Below are 26,243 nucleotides of genomic sequence, written 5' to 3'. Positions count from 1 at the left end.
CTACAGTGTCCGAAGTAGAGACTAGAGGGAATTTTGCTATAGTGTCCAAATGAAAGACTCTATGAAATCTTACATTAGTGTCCAAAAAAAAGACTGCAGGAAATCTTACATTAGCATTCAAATACGACACTCCTGGAAGTCTTACTACAGTATCCGAATTAAAGACTAGAGGAAATCTTACTATAGTGTCAAAAAAAGAAACTCGAGGGAATCTTACTATAGTATCCCAATAAGACACTCCTGGGAATCTTAGTATAGTGTCCGAAAATGTGACTCGGGGAGTCTTACTATAATGTCCAAATAAGGGACTCGAGGGAATCTTACTAAAGTGTCCAAAAAGAGACTCGAGGGAGTATTACTCTAGTATCAAAATATGAACACCCGATGGAAACTTACAATGGTATCCAAAATAGAGATTCGAAAGAATCTTACTATAGTGTCCAAAAAAGAGACTTAATGGAATGTCCAATTAAGAGACTCGAGGGGTACTGCTACAAGTCTTGTAAATTTAGAAATCCAAACTCAAATTAGTCTCGTTTTTGGACTGCCGGTGTACCTAGTGGGGACTTATTACGGTACTTAAATAAGTCTTGAAATTCTAACCGCGATTTTGGCAAGGGTAAGACCAATATGTAACCACGAAATAACGATGTAACTTTGGTTAAACCCTAAGCACAATACCTGTTTTAAAAGGATGCTTATGACTCGATGGGGTTCAGCCTCCAGAGAATCCACGTCGACACGGGCACTCGCGTACTTGCGAGGACTTAAACCGGAAATCCAGTTAACCAAACACGCACCAAGTCTAAAGTCGACAGTAATTCATGATTGAGATACAACGTGACGATAGCAACCACCTTTTGTCCGTTTATGCCGAATTTATATGTAACGTAAACTTTGGTGTGATTTTCTATCGTGAAAATGTATAGGAGCGCAAGCGCAGTAGGCCAGTCGAGGTCGCTAAAAAGTCTAAAAAATAAAGACGCCAACGATAACTGCATCAAAAAATAAAAAGTCGAAATAAAAAATTTCCATTAATATCCCGAGCGCTCGGAGATTTCTTGTAAAATATTCTAGAGGGCCGGTAGGCCCTTCTAGATAAGATCCCACACCCTCCCGTAATGTTAAAAAAAAATTCACAGATTTTCGCCGATTTTCCCATAGGAATAACATGGGGTTTTTGGTGCTCCTGTACATCGAATCATTTAAAAACTAAAGCGAAGTTACGTTTCGGAATACTTTCAAATTAACAAGTAACTATTCAAGGTGTGCCTTTTTCAAGTTTCATCAAAATTAATTAAGTCTAAGTATGTTAATTTAATTAAAAATGTAAGTACCTCAAAAGATTATTCTACAGCAGACGACGCTAATTGTTCATTACTCTACAGTAGACGACGCTAATTTGCCCTTTCACCGCCTTGAAACTTTAACTTGATATTTTTCAATAAATATAACACTATATTTATTAAAAATTTCTTTGGCGGGTCTATTTTTCGTTTAATTATGTGTCTCGGTTGAAATTATATACTTAAGATACCTTTTTAATTTATATTTTAGATGTTAGTTTCGACCAAGGCTTAAGTTGCCTTACTTAGGCCATGGATTTATAATAGAAGCTTACGCTTCATGGATATTTCACTGTAGCCTTCAGTAAGGCATAAGGATAGATGGATCAGTGTTGGAAATAAGGATTTTTTTTTTAAACTGGACCTGTGGCCTAGGTATTTTTATTAAAACAACTGGCCACGGTGCCACTCACTGTAAACGTACAAGGGCAGTAAACGCAATGTCATGGATAATTGTAATCGTAGAGTGGACTGTAAAAGATACGGATTTGATAGTTTAAAAATCGTGGCAGGATGTTGGTTTTGAAGTTGACTATTAAGCTCGGGTTCTAAAACGAATTGTGAGCCGTATCTTATAAGAATTAGTAGAAGTGTAGAACCATTTTTAACCTCGTCCTAGAAGTGAAAAATTTCGCATTTCAGGCAAAAAATTGTTTTATAATAGATTAATACAAATGCAGACTGAAGGAACAGATATTATATAAAAAAGGACTTGGTTTGCCCAAGCCTGAAAAACAAAACGATAAGAGTTTTTTCCAGTTGACTGAAGCGCGGATATTTTATTTTTCTATATAATTTTAAAGACAATCCGTATTTTACTACTCTTTAGAATTTAATTCTATCTCCTGATTTTACTGGTAATGGATTTATTTCCTATAAATTAATTGAAATTAAAAATTACTTATCTCAGATTTTTCAACAATTCCATTTTCGTAAAATTTTATCCTGAAAAATCTGAGATAAGTAATTTTTTATTTCAATTAATTTATAGGAAATAAATCCATTACCAGTAAAATCAGGAGATTGAATTAAATTCTAAAGAGTAGTAAAATACGGATTGTCTTTAAAATTATATAGAAAAATAAAATATCCGCGCTTCAGTCAACTGGAAAAAACTCTTATCGTTTTGTTTTTCAGGCTTGGGCAAACCAAGTCCTTTTTTATATAATATTTAAGTGCGTCAAATTAAAGCGGCCTTTATACGCTCAATGTTTTGCACAAATAAAGTGGGGGACATTAATAAAATTCATCATCTTATAAAATATTCCCAAGACTTTTCTTTAATTGTGCAAATAAAATCTATCATGATATTGAAAGCTCAATATGTAGAAAAAAATTTTTTTTAATTTTATTGGGCAAATATATTGATCATATTGCACACTATTTATTCAATTATATTGAATATATTTTATCACAATAAAAAGTTGATGTTGAGTCCATGGCATGGACCGTGTACAATTTTATTGACCAAACATAACATATAGATCGTTAAATACACAGACTTTAGTTTTATTCCAATGCGAAATATTGTTCGTATTTTGAATAAAATTTTGAGCAATAAAAACTCACTCAAAATATATGTTCAGTTTTTTTACGCAAATATTGTCCAAAATTTACTGCAAATGATTTTCCATTTCCTAAAACATATTGTAGCATTATATTTGAACTTTGCACAAATATTAGTCAGGATAACGTTCTATTTATATTTTGTAACTTAAACAACGGGCCCCACGTTTTTTGCGCAAATTATTGAGCGTGTAGGGTGCCCTTATCGCAGAAAATTGGAACTATATATAGGCTCGCAGTTAGCCGCCAAAGAAATAATTAGAGAGGTACTAACAATATTAACACGTTCCTAGCTGTTACCTTGGTTCACCAAGAGGGACGTGCTTTAAAATTGGTTTAAAACCTCTTTTAAGTACTTGCGCAAACAGCACGTTAATTAATTTACTTCTAGCATAGTTAGCAAAGCACATGATCATTCAGATAGAGTTTAAATTAGTTATTCTATGACAAATATTACAGCATATACCATTCCATAATTTCCATTAAATACTCATCAAGAAACCAAGCCTTCATGGCTTACTGATGAATTTAAAAAATAGCCTAAGCCTATTTAATTAATAAAGTGGCTTTGTAAGCTTGTCTTATTTCCCTGGCTGGGTTGCAGTCTGGGAAATAGCACGCTTCCTCTGGTCCAAAACCAGTTTTTTAATTGCTTGGACTAGTTTTTTAATTCAAGAAGTGTGGCCCTGGGTTACTGGTCCTCGGGACCAGTTTATTAATTGCAAAGGGGAACAAAGGCTGGGACCAGTTCGGAGACTAGTTTATTATTTTGGACAGTAAGGGGTCACTGGTCCCAAGGACTAGTATAGGGAGAGGGCAAACCCATTCTTGCTACGTCATAGGCTTATATCTCTTACATCGATTCCATCCCCCTAACGGGAGAATTTCAGTATCGCGCCTACAAACGCTCCCCTAGGTAGAGGTATAAAATGACGTCGGATGTTCTTTCCCTCCCTGACAAACGCCCTCTCCCTATTAAAAATATCCATATTTCCCAGACTGCTGGGTTGCACAGTTAAAAATTTTTAAGCGCAGTCTGTATGCGAATTTTTCATCTATAATAATAAATATAAATTTGATTTCTTAAATTAAAAATATGATCATAAAATCTAAACATTTTTCTAAATCCAGTTTAACACTTTTAATTTGTAATAAATATATTTTTCTATTAAATTTATAGTTCAGGTATTTGAGTATAGATAGCGCTTAAAAATATTAAGAGTTGAAACTTGAATGTCGATAAGTGGAGTAATATCTTTTAGACACTGGAGTGTCAATTGAAAATGGACTGGATGTATAATAGAAATTAATGTGTCAAAAATGTAGATGCTAGGCTAGAACACTGAACCTACGACACGTTTAATGAGTAAGTGGATATTTACCAATATTTTACTTTAATTAATTGTTCAATTAACCAGATTGAAAATACTCCTTGTTTCTCTACATGCGAATGATGCGACTCCTGGAGAGAAACAAGGAGTATGAATACGCACTGAAAAGCAGACGATTTCTTCTGTTCGTCTGCTACGCAAGGGTTTATTTTCTCTTTTCCGTGACGATTTAGCGTTCCCTGGAGAAGTTTATTCCTGTTTAATGAAATCATCTCCTTCTCAATAAGTTTCTGTTTAATATTTAACGTTCACTTACAAAGAGTCCTTCAAATTTGCATGTGTTAACTGTAAAATTATGACAACGAAAGTGCACAGCCAGTTGCAAACCCAAGTTCTGAGTCTTTACCGTCAACTACTTCGGGTTGCTCGTGACAAACCAGGAGCTGCGCCTCAAATTAAATACTACTTTCGTCAAAACGCTTCTCTCTCAAAAACAGACACAATACTAATTGAACAATTACTTCGCCGTGGCTTCCGAACTCTTGACATGTTGAAAAGCGGTAGTGTTAGTGGCATGGGTAGATTCAAAAACTAGTGAAATGATGCTTAAACTGTTAATGTCAACTGTGGCAGGCTATTTTCGTTTAAATAAACAAGTAGGACTCGAGGATATTGGTATACTTTATGTTAGCCCAAATTTCATAATTGTTAATAAACAATGCGATGTTCTAATAAATTCAAATGAACCTAATAGCCCTATTACCGTTGAAAACCAACTTCGACACTTTTTCCCACACTTGATAGATACCAATGTTAGACATAGCTTTCGCTTTATTCACAGACTCGATTTCGCTACTAGCGGAACCATGTGTGTGGCTCTGAATAAAATAGCCGCTCAAAGTGCCTCTAAAACATTTGAAACACGCCTCTCTCAGAAATATTATTTAGCCCTCGTTCATGGTCACGTTACACCATCAGTTTTATCAATAGACAAAGCCATAGGCTCAGATTCCCGTCCAGATTTCTCTCATTGTATGTGCACAGATAGTTATTCTTATTGTTTAAAACCTCGTAGGGCTTTGACTTTAATCGTAGTTTTAGAATTAGGACTTTATAATGGAAAACCCGCTTCAAAAATTATGTTAAAACCTATTACAGGGAGAAGGCATCAACTTAGAGTACATTGTAACGAAGTTAATCATACGATAATTGGGGATTATACTTATAGTCAAAGACAAGATAAGGCACCTTATCGAATGTTTCTTCACGCTTTTAGGCTTGTTTTACCGACAAAAATTGAGTCAATTGATATAAATTCCCCGGATCCATTTACGAAAAATGATGCTAGAAATCTATGGTTACCCCTTACAATAGTTAATGAAATTGATGATGATATTTACTCCAAATTTCCTGATGTAAAACTGTGATACCAAATTTAATTAATTAAGATTAAAAGCTAAATTAATTTTATGAATTAATATTATCAAAATTGATAACAGGATCAAATAAATTAAGAAAATCTTGGCTTAAATGTATTGTAAAAAAATATGTCATCTACCAAAGAAATAGTTGATTTCATAAAATATACCTTATGGTCTTGGCCATCTTGTTGGAATGTTGCTTCGTCTCTAAGTCACGTGACTAAAATGTATACATAGTTCTCAGACTAGGAGGATTGATACAATTTACACCAGGAGTCAAGGCTACTTGGTGCTGCACTTTGTACGCCAAGTAGCCTGGCCTCCTGGTATAAATGGTATCAATCCTCCTAGTCAGAAAACTATGCAGTTGAACACTGATTTACATTCATTATCTTACTTAAATTTCAAAATTGGTGTGAAAAAACCTAAGTAGCCAAGGCTTAAAGGTATTAAGAAATTGTTCATTTTAAGTATAGTCCACTCTATCGAGCAGCCAGCGTGATCGAGTGGGCTATGCGTTAATGAAATGGTCGGTTTTCATTCACTCTTGCGAGATGACTAAATAGAGAGTTTAAGCATCCCCTAAACGCGTACGTGTAGCTACCTTCCACAGTACATTAGACCAATGCATTGTCAAAGGTGGCTACACGTACGCGTATAGGGGATGCTTAAACTCTCTAATGACGTCGATGGCAACATTTTCTCTATAAGCTCCTCCTCTTTTATAAAATCATCTATTAAAAGAAAAATTTTTAAATTAAAGACAAAGTTATTATATTAATAAAATTTAAAAATCATGCTGAAATTTTATTATTAATTCACCCAGTTTACCAAACTTGTACCAGAAGCATAGAGGAATGACTCTGGCAATTTCCCTTATAGTCTTTTAGAGGCATGGCATAAGGTAATGCTTCTAACGGCCTCTAGTTTTCATATGGAACATAATTAGATGTTCGGTGGGGGCGTGGGACTACTTTCCCCACTGTTAATATCCCCCTTTTTCCATAAGACCAAAAGAGGGCGCCAGGGTCTGTTTCGAAAATCAGTTTACACAGGCCAAAGGCAAAGTTGTCTCTCCATGCTTCCTCCATGTTAGAAGTAGACAATCATCTATTTTTGGGCTGATATTGTGCCACATTTTGTGATTTGATTTCATTTAATTGAAATAATTATAATTCTGAATTAAAAATTGCGAATTGTAGGAAAAAAAAATGCTTTCCGTTAAAAAGAAATGAAATTGTAGATTAAAATTAATCCTTAACTCCTTATAGAGTAACAGTGCTATTTTAATTTAAAGCAAATTAATTGAATTGATTAGGAAAAATTGTAACTTAAAAAAAGAATAGATTATACTAATAAGAGCCTTGTGCCAAAAATGCAAAATAAAAACTTACTTGACAAATGCCTTGTAATTTTTGAATTTAGAACTTTTAGAAGCAAATTAAATAAAATTAAACAACCTGAGACTTTCTGATTTTTTTTTTTTAAATTCATCTGAAACATAAAAAAAACATTTTTCTAAGTATATATAATTTTCAACACTCCTACAGGTCTATTTTTAGAAAGGATTTGATCTTGAAAACTTTCAACTCTTTCACCCTTGGAAAAAATTAAAAATTGGTAAATGACAATGCATATTTTACAGTTTTGGTTTTGGCCAATAGCCCCTTCCAAAAAGTTTGACTGCCTTGTGCATCTTGTTGTTTAAGTTCTTCGCGCATGCGCACTTGGAGCTAAAAAACGTCATATCTAGGTTGTGAACTAAGCTATGCGGGGAAACTACTTCCTGTTTGTAGGAAGAACTGAACTGACTCAGACTAAGAACATTCTTTCAAAACTTTTTGGAAGGGGCCCTTCCAAAAAGTTTGACTGCCTTGTGCATCTTGTTGTTTAAGTTCTTCGCGCATGCGCACTTGGAGCTAAAAAACGTCATATCTAGGTTGTGAACTAAGCTATGCGGGGAAACTACTTCCTGTTTGTAGGAAGAACTGAACTGACTCAGACTAAGAACATTTTTTCAAAACTTTTTGGAAGGGGCTATTAGAAGTAGAGGAAATATTTTATTTTTTGAACTTTGGCCAATAATTATTTTTATTTTCTCACCTTTGAATATAGACTCTTCAAACTTTTCAGCTTTTCTGATGATTTTGCCTTGGACCATTCCGTCTATTTGCAGGGTTGCCATGGTCAGAGAAGTCCTGGAAAAGTCAGAGAATTTTAAAATGGACCAAAAATTTCAGGGAATTTTAAGAATTATAAATAGGAGAAAACTAAAAATTAATATGAATCCTATAACTTACCTGATTAGATTAATTTTAAAATTACTCATTAAAATAGCTCCCATATATTAACGTCTTTAATATTTGTTTCATTATCTACTTTATAACATAATACACATTTTAATTCTTCTAGGAATTTCTTTCGGTTTTCCAATTGAGTTTTCCCTAATTAATAATTAAGGTATCATTGGTTAATTATTTAAATGTCGCGATAGCGGAGATTTAATTTTAACATCGAGCTTTCGTATATATAATTTATGACGTTACAAAACATTCCACCAAGACGTTAAAGTTTCCTTATTACGGGATGGGTTTAAATATTTACACAAAAAAATGACATAGTTTACGCTTACAGAAAAACAAAACCTAAAAATTACACATAGACAAGTACGGTTACATGTATTTGTTTCTTTGTATCAATGTTGTTCTTGGTTTATTTCCTTAGTCGTTTCAATATTTGTACATTTAAGTGCTACTGGTATTTAAATGCTTATATTTAAAATTTTTATTTCTTTTATTTTGTAAGGCGATAATTTTTTTTTTTTTTTCAATATATTTTATCGGAATAATTTTTTCTTTAAAGTATCTAGAATCGTTCTTTCCCGTCAAATAACGTTTTTAGTACCGTGGTAAAAATTTATATGATTAATTAGATGAAACTGAGATATGTCATCGTGTTCTTTTTTTTTTTTAATATTATTTGTTTTCCCCGATCTAATTATTATTACGATTAAATTTTATATAAAATACACTTCTAAACGATACACGTAATTTACGAAAGCTCAGTGTTAAAATTGAAACCCCAACTACCCAAATGTTTTCAAATTTGTTAAGGTATGGTATTTAAAAAGGTTTTTTCTCTTGTTACATTGGAAAGTTCACAAAATTTTAACTCTGCATTTTTATTATTATAATTTTTTTTTTGAAAGTTGGGGAAGATTTATAGCGATTGCATCTTAATCATTCGTTAATATATTTATTTACAAACAATTACGGTTGCGGATGAAGGATTATTATTTATAATTGTTGTTTATTAATCTTTCTTTATTATTTGTTTACTAAATATCACTGTCGGACCTATGGCCTGCTACAAAATTTTGAACCATTCTTTCGGGTTCATGGTCAATTTTTAAAGCCAGATTTTACTTTCTTTCTAATATAAATCTAAGAATGCATTAGGATTTTCAGTAAACTCCAATTTTTAAACACGACGAATTAACGCTGGGTTGGTTTTTAGCTGTAAATATCGTTCCTACACGATTTTTACAATGAGTTATTCGAGTCTGATTTGTAGGTCGTATGAGACCTTCAGACTGCTTATACTCAAATTTTGGTTAATATATTTTTAAGCCTCCGATTGTTGGACGGGCCTGCCAACTCTGAAATCTCAATTTTTAATTTGCTTTGGTATATTCAAATTTTTACCAACAGCTCTCCTTAATATTTGCCCAAAGGCCTCAAATACTTCTCGGAGTGGCGCTTTCCAAATTAAGCTGACATGGTTTTAATTTATTCGTCATAAATTAGTGGTGGTACACGATTCAAAGTTGAGTGAAGAGATGAGTCTGGTAAAGATCAGAAGGTACATTAGGTACGAAAGGTGGTCGCGCGTTCATAGGTTGGGGACTATGGCTGTGTTGCACTTCTCGAAGGAATTCTCGTAATTCACTCTTCAAGCTCGTGACAATCTCCTGTTTCAAAATTTCTACGTCGCTCGACGTCAGGAGACCGCTGTACTGAAACTCGTTGTGATGACTGGTCCCCGGATGTTCGTTGTATTCACCAGGATCATAACTACAAGGCGGTACGCCACCGCCTTGACCGTCGGAGTTGGCACCGTTCCAGGAGGAATTACCTCTGAGAGAGCGAATGATGTCTCGTTTTATGCTGTCCAGTTGTCCAGTGTTGCGTGCTGCCTCGCGTTTACGGTCTTCCCGTAGTTCGTACCTTTAGGGGATTTTTGAACGAAATGGTTTAGATGGAGTTAGACAATAGTTAAAGGAACTGTAAAGATACTTTGATTATTAAGTTTTTTTCCCGCATAGAATATAAGATAATAAAACTAATTATGTACGCTTTTTCAAGTTTTGTTAAATATCAACTTAAAAATTCGTGGATAAAATAATATTTGGAATTGAACGCGGCACGATTAAAAGAAAAAAAAACGCCAGTAGCGTGCTACATATCTATTTCACCGTAATGCTTAACAATTCTGGCATCATTAAGCGGTCAAACGAGGGGCTGTGTGCCTATTTCATTGTAACTATTTTAAATTTTTAAGTAGGAAAAACTGATTCGATTTCCTTTTCACGTTTTCAAGTATTTAAAACTAAAATCCCTTTAAGAACTTAATGATGAACAGCATGTTTAATTGGACACCAACATCTTCGTGGTTTTTCCCTCACGCAATTGAACTGAGGTTCTATAAGATTCCATCTAAAACTGAAGCCCTGTTCTAGGTGAAACAAGGGTGCAGTTGAGAGAGGGACTTACATCAACGTCAACGACGTCCCCCCCTTTTCGACATTATTTACTGTCTTTGTGAAATGTATATTTTAAACATACCTAAGACTAGATATATCTTGCTTAATCTCCAGCAAGTCGTCCTCGTTCACTCCGTCCTGTCTGAGTTGCTTTTTAGTTTGGTGGATGTAACGGCTGACGAGACGTTTCATCACCTCCTGAAATTGACGTTGACAATCTACATGTATCCAGTGGTAGTTACTACGACTAACCTACATAGCGTGCAATATAAGGAAGGTTTGGTTCAAAAATATTTTACGAAACTTAATAATAATAAATATAGTTATGACAGATGCGTTAGTTTGATGTTAAGTAACGTGATGATCATGTCACTGTATTTTATCAGTGGTTGATGTAACTGGCGATCTTTACTAATTCTTGATTTTTATGCAATTTCCTATCATTTTCAGAGGTTTTACGTCAATTCTTCGGTATTATTTTTATGGCATTCTCTTCGATTTACTGTACACTTTCCGATATAAGATGTGTGTAACAAATGTTCCATAAGTTTGACACTGCTCACTGTGAGCTGAATTGTCATAAATTATCGCAAAATGGTGCCTACGGTAAGGCTTAGCCCAGACTTGCATTAGGAAGACACTATGCAAAACCGCGAGAACTCAGTTATCGTGTTTTCGAGCTATCTCTTAGAAAGACAGAACATTATTCCGTATTCTGCTACAGTTTTCATCTCTGTGTACTGACGAAAATTTCTAACGTACAAGGGACAAAATTCTTTCGTATATTCTACGTTTAACGGTGAACAACGAAACCTTCGTGCTGAAAATCCATAGCATGTTTGCACATTTTTGTACAATTAAGAGTTCAAATTAGTCACTACATATCAGTGCCCGTAGCGTATAAAGTATCCTTGATATCTTCTAGAAGTGTTTTGCTCTCAGTATGAAATTTACAGTTTTCATCGCTGTGCACAAACTAAAATTTGGAACCTATCAAGTGAAAAAAATTCTACGTGCAACAGTGCACAACGAAACCTTTGTGCTGAAAATCTACAGCATGTTTGCGCATTTTTGTACATCAAGAGTTCAAATTAGTCACTCTAAACCAGTCCCTGTAGTGTATAAAGTATCCTTGATATCGTCTAGAAGTGTTTTGCTCTCAGCAAGGAATGAAACTCGGTCTTATTTCCCAACTTACGAGGATATAACTTAAGACAGAAGTTGATGACTGGGAAGTATTGGACACTAAGGCATTATATAGTATCCATCCCTGCAAGTCAAAATTGCCTATGGCAATCGTAAAAGAGGGTAGAAAGTTTCCTCCCCACTGGGAAAACTATCTAATCTACTGAAAACAAGTTGGGAAAACCAAAATATTACCTCTCCGAGTCAACACGACTACTTACAAACTTATTTACCCAGATATGAAAATGTTTCTTAAGTTAAAATTTATGAAATATTAAAGCAGTATACAAAGCATAGCAAATTTACTGTAAATCAGACGACATTTTACATCCAATAATGATATTCTTGTACACATTAAAATCATCCGATGGGGGAAAAACGGGTCATCGGCGTTTTATAAATGACGCTAGCGCAATAAAGCGTGCAAGGTACCAAGGCTTAACAAAAATTGTAGGATAACATATTTATAGAGATAGATAACAACTTTTATAATAAAAATTAGCAACTAACATATCTCTTAAAATTCTCGCGTGATCAACTGGTTTCACGCCAATTAAATAGCTATAGTCCCATAGAGCTATTTGTATTAATTCCTCCATGGTTTTTTTCGCCAAGCTGAGAACTACGCGTTTTACGTCACGTTTTCCAAAAAGCCGACTATTTTCTTTGAAGACCGCGCTAGCTCAGCGCTAAGCACCGTGACGTCAAAATTCAAAAACAAAATCCCTGGGCCGCGTTCAGCAGCGCTGGGCTCTGCTGAACGCGGCCCAGATTTCCACCATGATTATAAAATCTAAGCCTAATTATTTAAAAGTGTATTTAACTTTCGGCTCACTCTGAACCGTTAATGTCTCTGCAAACAGAAACGAAAACCAAACCCAAACGTTTACTTTATGGTTCACTAGGCCTATTGACAAATAAAAGTTCATTTGACCAACATAGCAGCGTTGTGCTTGTATTCACTGTGACTTTAGAAAGGATTATGCTATAAACAGATGTAGTATAGCTTAAGTAATATATAAACATCCATTTTAAATAATAATATTAAAAATATTCTTTGGAATATCAAAATGAAATAGAGCTTTAAAGCTACAAAAGTACTAAATGCATCATAATTACGAAAAATATTTCCACATATTCACTTAAGGATAAAGGGAATATTATCGTTGTGTTGGATTTCTTTACACATCAAAACAAAACGAACTTCTAACGCAGCGCACTACTGTAACAACGGACGGACACATACAAGATCCAAAAACCCGACTATTTTCTTTGATGACTACGCTGGCTCAGCGCTGAGCAGCGTGACGTCACAATTCACAAACCAAATTCCATCCTGTAGGACACTGCTAACAGCGCTGAGCTCTGCTGAACGCGGCACAGATTTCCGCCATGATGCTTTACTTAATTTTAAAATCTAAACCTGATTATTTTAAAGTGTTTTTAACTTTCGGTCTTTCTGAACCGTTAATGTCTCTGCATTACAGAAACGAAAAACAAACCCAAGTGTTTACTTTATGGTTCATTAGGCCTATTGACATATAAAAGTTCATTTGACCGACAAAGTAGCGTTCTTTTAGAAATCACTAAAGAAAGGATTATGCTATAAACAGATTTAGTATAGCTTTAGTAATATGTAAACATCCATTTCAAATAACAAAATTAAAAAAAATCTTTGGAATATCAAAATGAAACGGAGCTTTAAAGCTACAAAAGTACTAAATGCATCGTAATTACGAAAAATATTTCCACATATTCATTTTATATTATGGAAAACGGGAATATTAAGGTTCTGGAGGGGATCTTTACACATCAAAACAAAACGAACTTCTAACGCAGCGCACTAGTGTTACAACGGACGGAAACATATAGACAAACACATAGACTGCTGTTTTACCCTTTCCGTATTAATTTTGAGTTGAGAGACATGATTATCTTAAATATTAAAATAAATATAATTAATATTAAATATTTTCTTCGATAGTTGTTCGCCTTATTGAGCGTTACATCGTTTTGAAAAAGAACAATTAAACATTCTTGAGAGACTTGACTAATATTGGCGTTTGAAATGAAGCATACGCCGGTTGCTTTGCCTTCATCAAATAGGTAGTATATAAGGGTGTCGAATCGCAGCTATGGATAAGAACAGCGCAATTGCGTGAACCTTTGGTGGAAGCCCCACCATTGGGAGGCCGGACGTTTCTCGTAACCCTGGCCGATCGCCGCGTGTGTCTTAACCTTAAGGAGTAGAAGCCAGGTGTACAGACTGGTGTCCATGTGGGATGGACAAAAACAAAGACCAGAAGATGGTGGTGTTAGAAGCCAGGTGTACAGACTGGTGTCCGTGTGGGATGGACAAAAACAAAGACCAGAAGATGGTGGTGTTAGAAGCCATGTGTACAGACTGGTGTCCATGTGGGATGGACAAAAACAAAGACCAGAAGATGGTGGTGTTAGATGCCAGGTGTACAACTGGTATCCATGTGGGATGGACGAAAACAAAGACCGGAAAATGATGGTGATAGAAGCCAGTAAGTGCAGACTGGTGTCTATGTGGAATGGACAAAGACCACAAAATTGTGGTGTTTGAAGCCAATAAGTACATATTGGTATTCATGTAGAATAGACAATTGACTAGTCAGATGAAGTAATAATGGCCAGTTGATTTGTGGATAGATTCAAGTTTTGAAATTTCCGGGAACTGTGAATACGGTCCGGAAATAGCGAACACATTTGCTTCAATTCGGAAACTGCGAACACGGTCCCCTGGGGTGTAAGTCAATAACAACAGACAGACACACACACACACACACACACAGACACGTCGAAATTAGAACCTCTCCGTGACATACGTCACTCGGAGAGGTAAAAATCCCACGCCGAGAGACTGTGGCACTAAAACTGTGGGGCGTGTTCAAAACTTCTTCAGCGCCAATCGTTGAAGAGCGGTCTGGCTAGAACTCTATGAAAATCCATTACAATCCGTGGGCCTAGGACCCCACACTAGTTCGACCGGAATTTCTAGCAGTCTATTAAAACAGCTGTTCTTGTCACCATATTGTAAGAAGATCATAAGTGTCGCGAGCATGATTGTGTAACAATGGCCTTAAATATTTTTCTAGAATGTCCCAAACTCCCATTCCCAATCGACGCCGAAACGGGCCGAAACCGCTGCCGCGTACAGCGTACACGCACGTACCCAATCCTGATCCGTTCTCCCTTAAGCCCGCCGTAGCCCAGCTTCGCCGGGAGGTACTCGCCCGTCTCGTGCCTTTACTCGCCTTTTCTAGCGCGGGAAAATAAGTATTTCAAATAATATGACGTCACACAGGTCCAGCTACAAGCGCTCCTGGTGGGAAAAAACGGCGACTTTAATTGTCAATTTTTCAATGGAAATTGGGTGCCGTACTCGGGCCTTGATATAGCGTAGGCAACGTATGGTCGCTAAAATTATACCCACACTTTCGTTCGCAATACGACCTGGTAGCGGATGTTTTCTTAACCACCTATCATCCCTACTACCCTTCTTGTTTTTCGTTTTTTCGATCCACGCACAAACAAACGAGATCTCCCTACATTCTCCAATACACGTAGAAAAACCTATTGTATATAAATGTGTAGTATAATAATAACCGATAAACTTCAAACACTTCTTTTAACAATGGAAACTTCTTTACAACTAACAGATCCAACCACAATTCCTGTCTTACAGAAAAAACGTTCCCCCGAAAGGATAAGTTTTTTATTATCGCTTTAGTGAGCTAAATTTAATAATTTCCATACTCAACAAACACAAAACCTCAAAAGTAAATTGATAAACATCTATGAAAAAAAGAACGTATTTTGCTAAGGAAACATTCCCCCCTGTGCAAACTATAACCGCTGTTACGCATACGAAGAACTCTGTGCCACATTATTTGAATTCTAAATGAAACTGAAAGAAGTGAGGCTTGAAAAATGTTTCAACTCCTGGGTGATGCTGTATGCAAACAGTACCGACTGGAATTCCAACGAGAATAAATTTCCTAGCAAAGACTAAACTCTGTCGAGATTGAAAATAGAATAATCCCAAGAAAAAATTACAATAAAGCCTACATGATTTTAAACAGATGTACATATCGTAACGTATGGAATTTTCGTTCTTCAATAGTAAGATCATATACATCGATCTATCTAGACATATTTCAGGTCACTTTTTCGAAACTGGACCATTCAACAGATATACATTTGAACTAAACTATAACATAACCCTCATCATCATAAATGAATTTCAGTCTTCAAGGATCGCAAAGATAATACCACAAGGGGATAATAGGAGGATGACACTCTGTATCCTCTTAATACTTTAGTTATGTAACATGATTTTTTACATCACCCTATTAGTTTGCTCTCCTGCTCATCAAAATTCGGATGGGCATAGCACCGTGGGGTGAATTCTAAAACTGTTTGGTACTAAAACCTCGGCAATCAACCCACAAACCTTGATTGTCTTGACGTGGGACAAAAATCCACAAGCGCGCCTTGGAAAATAGTTAAGCGCTAATAGAGTAATGACGAGGGAATTATTTATCACGTATGTGATTCGGTTTTAGAACTTTGCTCAAATGTTTTGATGTTGGGAAGAATCATGTTACAATTTCCCTGATTATGCCGAGAGAATACTTTTAAATGTACAAGGACAATCACTTATGACAAATATATCTTGTGTTCGACGTTCGAAGTGAAGTTTTGACCGACATTAGCTTTGACAGTGTTTTTTTCACTTAAACGGTCGAACACGATTTAGGGACAAAGCAAATTGCGAAGCGATGTTTAACCAACCTAATACAATACGTTGCATCACTGAAATTGAATTGATTCTCTGAGAGAAAAAACTAACAGGCATTCTATTTTAACAATATGGCTTGTGAGGCTAAGGTGTTTACAATAATACGGAATGTAAAAAGGGCATTTCCATGGAAGCCGCCATAAACTCTCGGCGCTACTTTATTAATGGCTTGACACCCGCTATCAGAACATCGTGTTCCGTAACCTTGAAAAGACGAATTTCCGAAAAGTAGAGTGGGCAGTCGTAAGAGAGTTCAATGAATACGTTTGTCCGACTTCAAAAATTGTACAAGGCTGTTTTTATGTATTACGCTTTCCGAATTGAGAGATACGTAAAACGAATCATCTATTCAATTTAAATTAATTTTGCACAGTTGCATTTCTCACATTTACTTGGAATTGAACACTCTTTCTATTCTATTCGGCGGGAATGTTTCAATGTATACATTAAGACTAGTGGAGTTTGAAACAAAAATAAAATATTCCAAGGCTTAAAACTATTGGCTTTGTATCTTTTATTAAATTTTGGCCCAATTCCAGAGATCTTGAAAATTATTTTTCCGCCGCATTGCCTGATAAATTGCCCGAATATACGAGATTAAGTTATTCCAGATGGGATTTGAGGCTCTTTTGCATTTTCTTCTATTTTCAAATAAATTCTTAGTAAAATATTAAAGGAGGCCAAGAGCGTAAGTCCACGATCACATATTTCGAATGCTAAAGCATCTTAACTTAAGTAAGGGTGTGTTCTTGGGTCAAACTGAATGGAAAGCCCGAAAGTGTCGAAGAACGTGGCTGCTAAAACATTCACTTACGAAGATATGGGCTCGCAAACATTGGCCTCTAAAACAAGGAAACAGTCACGCATCCTTCGACCCGTTTAATAGTACACTTCTGCTGGCATAAGTTCATAAGATATGTTCCATAAGTTTTTCACTGGTTATTGAGAGTAGGTGAAACATCATATATTCCGTAAAGCGACGCGTGGTGAGGCTCTGTCAAAGGCTTAGTACAGAACAAATATTAAGATGGACTGTAAAACCGAATGTAGTCAATTCTTGCGTCGTTCTCGAACTAGCTCTCTGTTAGTCTCCAGCATGACGAAGTATAGGTTGTGTAATACTTATGGAATATATCTTATAAACTTATGCTGCTAGATAAAGGTTCAATAACGTTCTTAGACTCCACACGAGTTCCTTGTTTCAGTAACCCTATACTTGAGTCTTTATGTCCGAAAATAATTGTCGTATAAGCCATGTTCCTTGACACTTTCGACTCAGTTTGACCCAAGGAATATACATTTTAATTTATGGCAGACTTATCAAAAACACCATGTACGTCGTGATACTGTAAAAGTTTTTCGCAAAGCTGAGGTATGAGAATACTTTCTAACGTACTATAGACGTCAGTAAGAATACATAAATTTCTTCTACTTGGAATCTAATAGGTAAGGGAAGGGCTTAAAACTTTGTTAAACCGTCCGCTCCTCCTTAGCCTTTCATTGGCTATTCACATATATAAGACAACCGCCGACCCTAGGTCTACTTGTTCAGAAAATACAGAGTGAACTTCGGCGCTTATAGGTGGCCGGAGTCCAAGGGCGTGCCAACTACGGGGGGAAGCGGGGGCGAAGGCCCCGCTCAAATTTTCAACTCTATGGGACTTAATTATTAGGCAGCCATTTTGCCCCCGTTAAAGTATAAAATGTTGGCTCATGTTGGCACGCCCCTGCCGGAGTCACGTCGCAGGTCGCTAGCTACGTCAATGTCACGTAGTTTCTAAGTTCAAATGCATCATGCATGACGTCAGGGGTGACGGTTTCTACACATCCTTCCCTTTAATTCAAGGTGAAAGACCCTGAAATAATCTATTAAAGATTTCGAGAGAAGAAATATGTGTATTCCTGACATCAGGGATGAGTTAAATGAAGACTTATATTGATGAGCATATGGTAGGATGGATGATGCATTCTGGATCTTTTTTTTTTAATAAAAACATAAAAATAATTTACCTGATAGTTAACGTTGGTTTGCGTCGTTGCGATATTAATTTGCGGATTGATCCCGTTTTGTTTCGTATTAACGGGCTGTAAGGAAAATTTTAAAACTCAATTACGTTATAAGTAATGTTATATAGATTACTTAAATTAATGATGAACAGAACAGTAAAATAGCAAGAAAATAGAATATGTAACTAAGAGCGTTTATGCAAAAACAACGAACTGCGCATCGATTTCCTTATTTGATTCTATTGATACTGGTGTCATCAGGGAGGAATAGAAAAGGGGACGTATTTTGGGGTCAACTAGTATTCTACACAGCGAGCCTAAACTCCTCCCACAGTCGGAAAAAGGGTGTCGAAGGGGGTTAATTTGGCTCATTCTTGTCACGTGGGTTGCACAACTACAGCCAACGGATGCTCTTTTCCGTATAAAGATTCTCACGAGAGGGCAGTTCGTAGTGCGAATTTGCGGGAAATCTGATGCCTCTTGCCACGTGATAAGAGATAACGAAATTTTTACCCCTTCCTGTAGGGGGAGTGAGGACTTACGGTCATCAGTCTAAAACCCCGTACAAAGTCTCCTTTATGCTTCTCCCTGGTGCCATGTAGGAATTTAAATAAGATGAGAAAGAAATTTATGATTTTCAGCATAATGAAAAATTTAAATATCGGGGAAACAAATGCTTATTTTACCACGGTTTTTTATACAACGTTTTCTTACTTTAAGGGATTGAGATGCTTATAGTTACGTAATGTACTTCATTTTCAAAGCAACTTCCATCAAAATAGTATAATCGATAATTTTCACAAAATTAGAACTTGTTTCTAAAACATGTAGCTCATTTTAGAGCCTTTGTTTAAAAAAGAGGTAGGGTTTTCTTTGTGTCTGACGCGTTAAAAGATCATCTAAAGCAAATCGAAAATTCTTCTGTGAGTGCAAGACTTATCGGTTTTAACATAACACCCCGGCCAATTTTTTAAAAAGTCCTATTAAACTTAATGATCTAAATGTCAAATTCAGACGGCTACGATTGAATCACAGGTTGAGTCAAATTTGTTTCGTGTCAATTCTCATGGACAAGCTACTTTTGAGCTTCTGAGTCTGTCCGTGTTCTATTTTCCTAGTTTGTAGTTTCTAAACTGACCCCAATAATTTATAATGATACACCCAATTGATCTTTTATCTAAGCAATCTGACTTGAGTGATTGGGTTAATTAGAGTTCCAAAAAGCGCAGAATCAGTAGACAACACATTACTGTGAAAGAGATTTTGTCAAAAACGTTCTACGATAATGGAACCGTTATTACGGTGTAGTTGTTTTTAATTGTCAACACACCTACTGACCACGGTCTTAGTTACACAAAAAAAACTCTGGATAGGCCTACCTTCTTCTCGCCATGTATGTAAGTAATGTCTCTATGTTGTACAGGCTGTAAAACGAATCACAAACGTACCACGGTTCAGTTAGCTATACTATAACGGATTTCTACGAGACGAAAAGGGTTTTCGAGATAATGACATTGCACAGTACATACCTTGACGATTCGTCGATCGAACGTCGGTTTATTAAAAAACTCGCTACATTTTTGGCACATTCTGCCCGTCATCCAATGGAGCCCCCTCAAGAAGTAGAAAATCGCTTTTGGGCTGATGATGATATTGAATGGCGGTGGTAAAGTCGAACCTTGGTCGAAGTAACCCATCCATAATTTGGAACGAGCAAACTTCCATTCCATGTCGGCATGATCCTAAGTAAAACACAGGTGATATAAAATTGGTTAGTTTCGATTGATGTTTCACCTTGAGAATTTATGTAAGGCGAGGAACGGTGGTAGTAAGCTATAAGACCATTAAACACAGATGGACTGGAATGATAAGCTAAAATCCCCTGTTCTTCTCATGGCATCACCTGTCATTGCACCTAGAGGGAGATTCCCGAAACTTTTCGACTCCTAGATCATGTTATGGCTGTGGTTTCAATATTGGTCGCGGCCTGGTGCTGTAGAGGCTCTGCCATAAAAGAGCCGCGCCGTATCTAAATCCCAGCTCATCTGTGTTTAATGGTCTAAGGTCAGCCTAGATTTTCGATTAAGATGAAGAACATCGCAACATGTTCTCTTGGAAAACTGTCCTCTTTTTTTGGATCGGTCTTGCGCCATAGCCAGCTACCACGAGGGATAGGAACCACGTAAAAGTACGTCACTTTGCCAAAGCTGACGACTTTCAATATGATCGCCAGAACCGTGGTAGAATATAAGAGTGTGTAACGCCATGGCAGCACTGCACTCTCTAGGTACGAACACGTTGGTATAACCCTATAGTATTCTCCAAAGGCTAGTTGTTACGAGAACACTTCTTCTGTAATCACTGCAGAACTTATGGGTAGTATCACAAGGGAATAACAGAAGAAGGATAACAGTCTGTATCCTCTTAATACTTTAGTTATGTAACATGACTCTTCCCTGGCTAACCCTCAGCAATCAACACACAAACCACGTTTTGACGTGGGACAAAAATCCACAAGCGCCCCTCGGCAAATAGTTTGGCGCTAATAGAGTAATGATGAGGGAACTATTTATCACGTTTGTGATTCGGTTTAGTAACCTTTCTCAAATGTTCTGATGTTGGGAAGAATCATGTTACAATATAACCCAGCTTAGTGGTACACTTCTCTCGAAGAGAAGTATTATATACTTCTGATAGTATTAAAGTGTTATGCCGTTGGTCATATGGTTGATCGTGCTGAAGATTTTATGAAAATATTTTCACTATACCCCTGTTACCGTTATTTTCCGATCGAAATAAACGAATTTACGAGTATTTTATCATTTATCAATTCAAGCAAAAAGGTTCAAAAGATTTTGGATCTTATTTACCAACATGAGCACTAAAAAACAAGTCGAAAAATAAATATGCCAAGTATAAAAAAGATAGCTAAATTACTTCGGGAATATCTGCTTTTGGGATTATTCGAATGTGCTCTATTAAAGACTTCAATCCATAAATGGCTAGTTAAGGCAGCTCTTCTCCCTGTATTGTAAGCTTATACGAAAGCGCATAATGGATTATCTACATCAAGGTCTTTACCGACCGAGTTTACTCAGTTAATTATGATGGCATTTGACAAACTCAGCTGTCCAGACGCGATTCTATCGATTACGAATGTTCATCGACTTCAGTTACGTAAGCAAAGTGGCAACGTTCTGCTGATGATTGCTTAACGCTTTACTCTATAAACCCATAAGTCGGACGTACAATAGCAATTCCTTCACGAACAAATCTGTCGATATCGTTATTGATTGACAAGTTTTGAAAATTCCTTTCTATTCGTAAATTTATTGCGTTCTTTTTACTAGATTACTAAGACGGAAAAGTACCGTAACATAGCTATGCACAGTTACATTAATGACTAGTTAGCATTCCAATATCGAATCTTTGATTTTATTCATGTTAATACTAAAATTACATTCCCAGAAGTTCAATTCCCACATTATTCTTAATTATCCAAGCTATTAAATTTACGACGTCCTATTTCCACTCCACGCTTAATCATTCTCACTATTTATAACATATATTATTTAAACTGCAGTGGCCGATGAGCTATCCGTTTTCGCACTGGATGAGCGGTACACGCTTGATTTAAGGAATGGCTAAGGCAATATAAACAGTTGCTATTACTAAAGCTATGTTTAACAAACTGTCACAGGGTACAAACAGACAGAAAACAAAGCCGAGTCTTTTTTATTATAATTCCCCATTTGAGACCGAAGTCTTCACGGAAAGTGAATCACTTTAATTGATCATTTACATGGAACGCAACATCTAGGACGTTTGGCTAAAGTTACCAAGGAAGGTCAAGCAAGGGAAGTTTGGTCAGTTTAGAAGTTTCTCTCCTCAAAACGTAGCAGGCCACGTGACTAGTTTTCGGCTTTAGTTTTAACTGCGTATGATCATTTCCATCAGACGCCACAGGCAGAATTGTCGTCTACCTCAGTACGATGCGTCAGAATAATGCGCACTAGCACATCGGCCCCAACGAGGGGACTTTTTGGGCGACCTTAGCTATAACGTTATCCAAATTTCCCTTGTTTGACCTTCCTTGAAATTTAAGTGTATAAAATCTATGCTAATCGATAAAAAATAAGTATATTTTGGGAGGGAAGACTTCCATGTTGAAGATTTCAACGTCGCAAGACGTTGACGTATTACTTTCAGAAACTGCTTTTCATTTAAAATCCAGATAGAAAAATTAAACTCGGTTGGGAGAAGAAATTGAAGAAAATCGCCATAAATTCAATAAGTGATGGCATAAATTTTAACGTCATGCACCAAGCAAAATGAAATATACTTCGGCCTAGAGTACCCAGGTTAAGAAGATTTTGCCTGCTATAACAAGAAACTCTTTTCAAGCCTACGCTACTACACGCGATACATCAATAGACCACTTCGATGTAACTAAAAGGAAAAACAAGGGGGTAAAACTTCGCCTTCCATCTCCTTTTTATTGGCGCCTGCGCTGTATGCTTTACGGATCATGATAGTGAGCAGAGATGGCAACGAATCAACCTTTTATATCCGAAGACCGAGGGTTGCCTACCACGTTTTTACATCGAAATGGTCTATTACTTACTTCTCCAGGCAAGTTGTGGAGGATTCAAGAAAATATCTACTGTAGATACTATTAAAGTCAAAAGGTGCTTAGCTTAGCAAAAACTAGTTTTAACTCCGCTATAATGAACGACTTCTGATGGATTCCTGCCTATTTCGACGTAAAATTAGTGTGTAGAAGATTAGCCATCATGTTTGGGGGCACCCCATGCAGAAACCAACATTGGCTTTTAAGCGTAAGCTTCCAGTCAAACATGCAAGTTTTTAAAACAAATTTCTTAACCTCTCTAGTATCCAATAGCGACTTCGGACTAATATAATAAATTTTTCGGCTCAAGTATACGTTTACCATATTTACGAATTATACCACGGACTTAGATATGAAGTCGTATTTCTAAATTGAGAATCAACCTATATTTCTTCAGTGACGATATCCCTTCACTATATCAATTCTTCTTTTGAAAGCACTGTTCTTGCTTTTCCCCGTGATATATTCTCCCCATGAAAAATGAAATAGCCAAGAAATTGTACATTTTTCTTATTCAAATATTTCGCAGCGGATAACTCTCGTTTATCTTGATATTGAGTTTGAGAAATTTGAATTTTATTTTCGTCTGGGACTGGATATTTATCGTTACTCGGCTTCATAATGAAATCAGGATACCAAGAATTTGAATTAATGGGCTTAAGGAAGTAAACTGTATGCTAGTAAATCGGCCGAAAACTCTATATTGCAGAGAGTAGAGTTAATGGGAGATTGTTTCGTTGTCATTAAAATTGATGTGTTTTAAGTTTCATACGTGATAAATGTGTATTCAAGTAAAACAAGGCTTTATAAAACTTTACTACACCTTTGAAATTCATCGAAATGAACCGAATAAGACTAGTAAAAAAAAAATTGGATAATGCGCTGCCCTATCTCTAAGAAGGCCATACTGCCGCTGTAGAAAGAAATCTTGGAAGCGGCAATTATTAACATCTTTGCAAGGGTTGTGAACATATGCCGTCCTTTAATATAAGTGCAATGACGTCATACATTCGCAGTCTGAGCTTTAGCTAGGTGTGGTTATGTAAGAACCATACAAGCTATCGCGATCATGATTCCTATGTGTCTGGCTGTCTATGAACCCCGGGTACTTTAAAACCCAGCGTGGTTAGAAAAGGATTAGGGCAAGATCCGCAACCGCCTTCTAACTCCTAATGTGAAAGAATTGCGAATGAGAGTCCATTTTCGCAAGGAGAGTGTATTGTAAGAGCTAACCTTCCATTGTACAATTTGCCTCTCCACAAGTATCGATCAGCTTGAGCGACTGTTCGGGAGTATCCCAAGGTCGATTGCACCACGGGACCATAGCTGTACGAAGCGCGACCACTGACAGGGAATGTTAGCCACTAACAAAAGGCACATGCGGCTCACCGACAAAATACCTATCGTAAATTCTGTATAGGACAGCAATTTTGAAGAAATCAACTTGTTTGAACACTTCATTATACCTTTAGAAAACAATGTGTATGCCTTGAAAAATTAAGCCTTGTCACTAGGGGATTAAACTTTTACCTCAATTTATGAGCCTATATTGCGAAACAACTCTTTAAGCTACATCGCCAACCATGAACATTGTTACAAACAGAATATGCAATAATAGCAACGTTAGGAACACCAAATCAATCGGAACTAACTCATTTCTCATCTAAGTCCTTGGGAACGTTTCAAGTTACTCATTGCATATTCAGTCTGCAACTAACAAAAGATGACGATTTATGGCGACGACGAAAGGGGAGCGAGGATATTTGAGGTAGCGAGCAAATCGGAGAAGTAAATGAGATGTAAGAAAGTGAAATATGGGTGATTGAATCGCGAATAAATGGAAGAGAATAGAATATGGAGGACTTACTTCGATGTCTTGGAAGGAACGACTCATCATGGCGATCAGCATATTGATCATGACGGTCATAGCCATGATCATATATGCCCCCAGTAGAGCGTGACCGACCCATTTGGTGAACGCCTGGTCTTTTCTGGCACTGATATCTTTGATGGGAATAACTCCAAAGAGAGACCACAACAGAGACGTGTAACTCGCGTCAATCCTGCATTCAACCAGATAAAATGTTATTTATTACAACTATAGGAGTAAGTTAATATTGTAATTTCAATTGATTGTTGAGTTGGACACTTGTCAATATAGTTTTGCGAAAAAGATTATTTTGGTATTATTTGAAAATATACACATATCTGTCAAAAAAGAGGATAGGATCCGCGTTCTACACATTATACCTTAAAAGAACCACCTTTTTCTAAATATAAAATTTAAAATATCAAAATAAAGAAAATGAATTATCTCTTATTTTAAATAATTAGCTTTCAATTGGTCTTAAAAATCAGGACTAACGTCCCACAATTCGTTTAGTGGTGTCTGCTAGGCAAAACCTCTTACCCCTACGATGGTAACGCAGTGTTTTTTACCCCACATTAAGGCATTGCTTTTTAGCTTTTTTACTTGCCTAAAACGCAGGTATATTTTCCGAGATCTAAAAAGAATTTTGTCCAGCTGGGGCAGAAGGGGTTCCCAAGCCTGTGACAAACTCCTTTAAGAAAGAGTATTTGAATTACGGAAAGATTATGAAATTTCCGGGGCATTTATTGTGAGAAGTGTCCATCTCAACGCGTTAGATTGACCACCTTTACAATCAGTAACGGTTGAAATTCAGTTCAGTTCGTTTTACCATTGGTATAAACACTAAGTACCCACTCCCATGGTAAGTGCCAGATTTTGTGGGTAAAACTTAACTGAATCGATACCATTACAAGCGTTATATTTCCCAATTACACACAAACAGAATATAATTCCATATTTACGGGGGTATTTATTACTATTCCGGAATAAACATTTATAATCAGTACAAAAAGTACATCGACTATAAGCGTGGTTATATAGCCACTTTTACGCCATGCACGACACAATCATGCATTAAATTGGAATATATATTTTCTGTGCATTCAGCACGGCCAGCCAGCACACGCTCCTCGCATAATTTTTGGATACAACAACTTCAATATTAATATTTTTTTCATTATGAATATAATAACTTTGGCCAAGAACCCACATAAGACCTAAGAACTTGCTATCTTACATTTCTATGATCTCATACTGTTTCACTGGGTCAATACGCGATTGTTAATAAAAGGGGAAA

The 26,243-nt window shown here is 36.4% G+C and overlaps 2 protein-coding genes across 3 annotated transcripts in view; one reads left to right on the top strand and one right to left on the bottom strand.

The window, feature by feature from the left end:
* Positions 1-4,429: 4,429 nt before the first annotated feature.
* Positions 4,430-7,128, top strand: LOC149690125 (pseudouridylate synthase RPUSD1-like). Its single transcript, XM_089869665.1, has one exon. The coding sequence runs from the start codon at positions 4,843-4,845 to the stop codon at positions 5,668-5,670; it is 828 nt and encodes a 275-aa protein (XP_089725791.1). The 5' UTR covers positions 4,430-4,842; the 3' UTR covers positions 5,671-7,128.
* An 855-nt stretch (positions 7,129-7,983) lies between these two features.
* Positions 7,984-26,243, bottom strand: part of LOC149690116 (transient-receptor-potential-like protein) — a 143,339-nt gene continuing 125,079 nt past the window's right edge. The window contains exons 11-16 of one of the 2 annotated variants that reach the window (XM_089869655.1): positions 24,944-25,139; positions 19,976-20,188; positions 19,826-19,870; positions 18,450-18,524; positions 10,509-10,624; positions 7,984-9,890 (exon numbers count right to left, since the gene is read on the bottom strand). In XM_089869655.1, coding sequence (XP_089725781.1) covers positions 9,485-9,890; positions 10,509-10,624; positions 18,450-18,524; positions 19,826-19,870; positions 19,976-20,188; positions 24,944-25,139 — 1,051 coding nt within the window. In that variant the 3' untranslated portion in view covers positions 7,984-9,484. The remainder of the gene's footprint in view (positions 9,891-10,508; positions 10,625-18,449; positions 18,525-19,825; positions 19,871-19,975; positions 20,189-24,943; positions 25,140-26,243) is intronic. The other variant, XM_089869656.1, reaches the window with a different exon arrangement.

This window comes from Phalangium opilio, unplaced genomic scaffold (assembly GCF_054372755.1).
Source record: "Phalangium opilio isolate 3A_F unplaced genomic scaffold, DU_Popi_V2 ptg000031l_1, whole genome shotgun sequence".
NCBI lineage: Eukaryota > Metazoa > Arthropoda > Arachnida > Opiliones > Phalangiidae > Phalangium > Phalangium opilio.
Note: the sequence above shows the minus strand (reverse complement) of the source record. Positions and strands in the feature narration are given on the sequence as shown.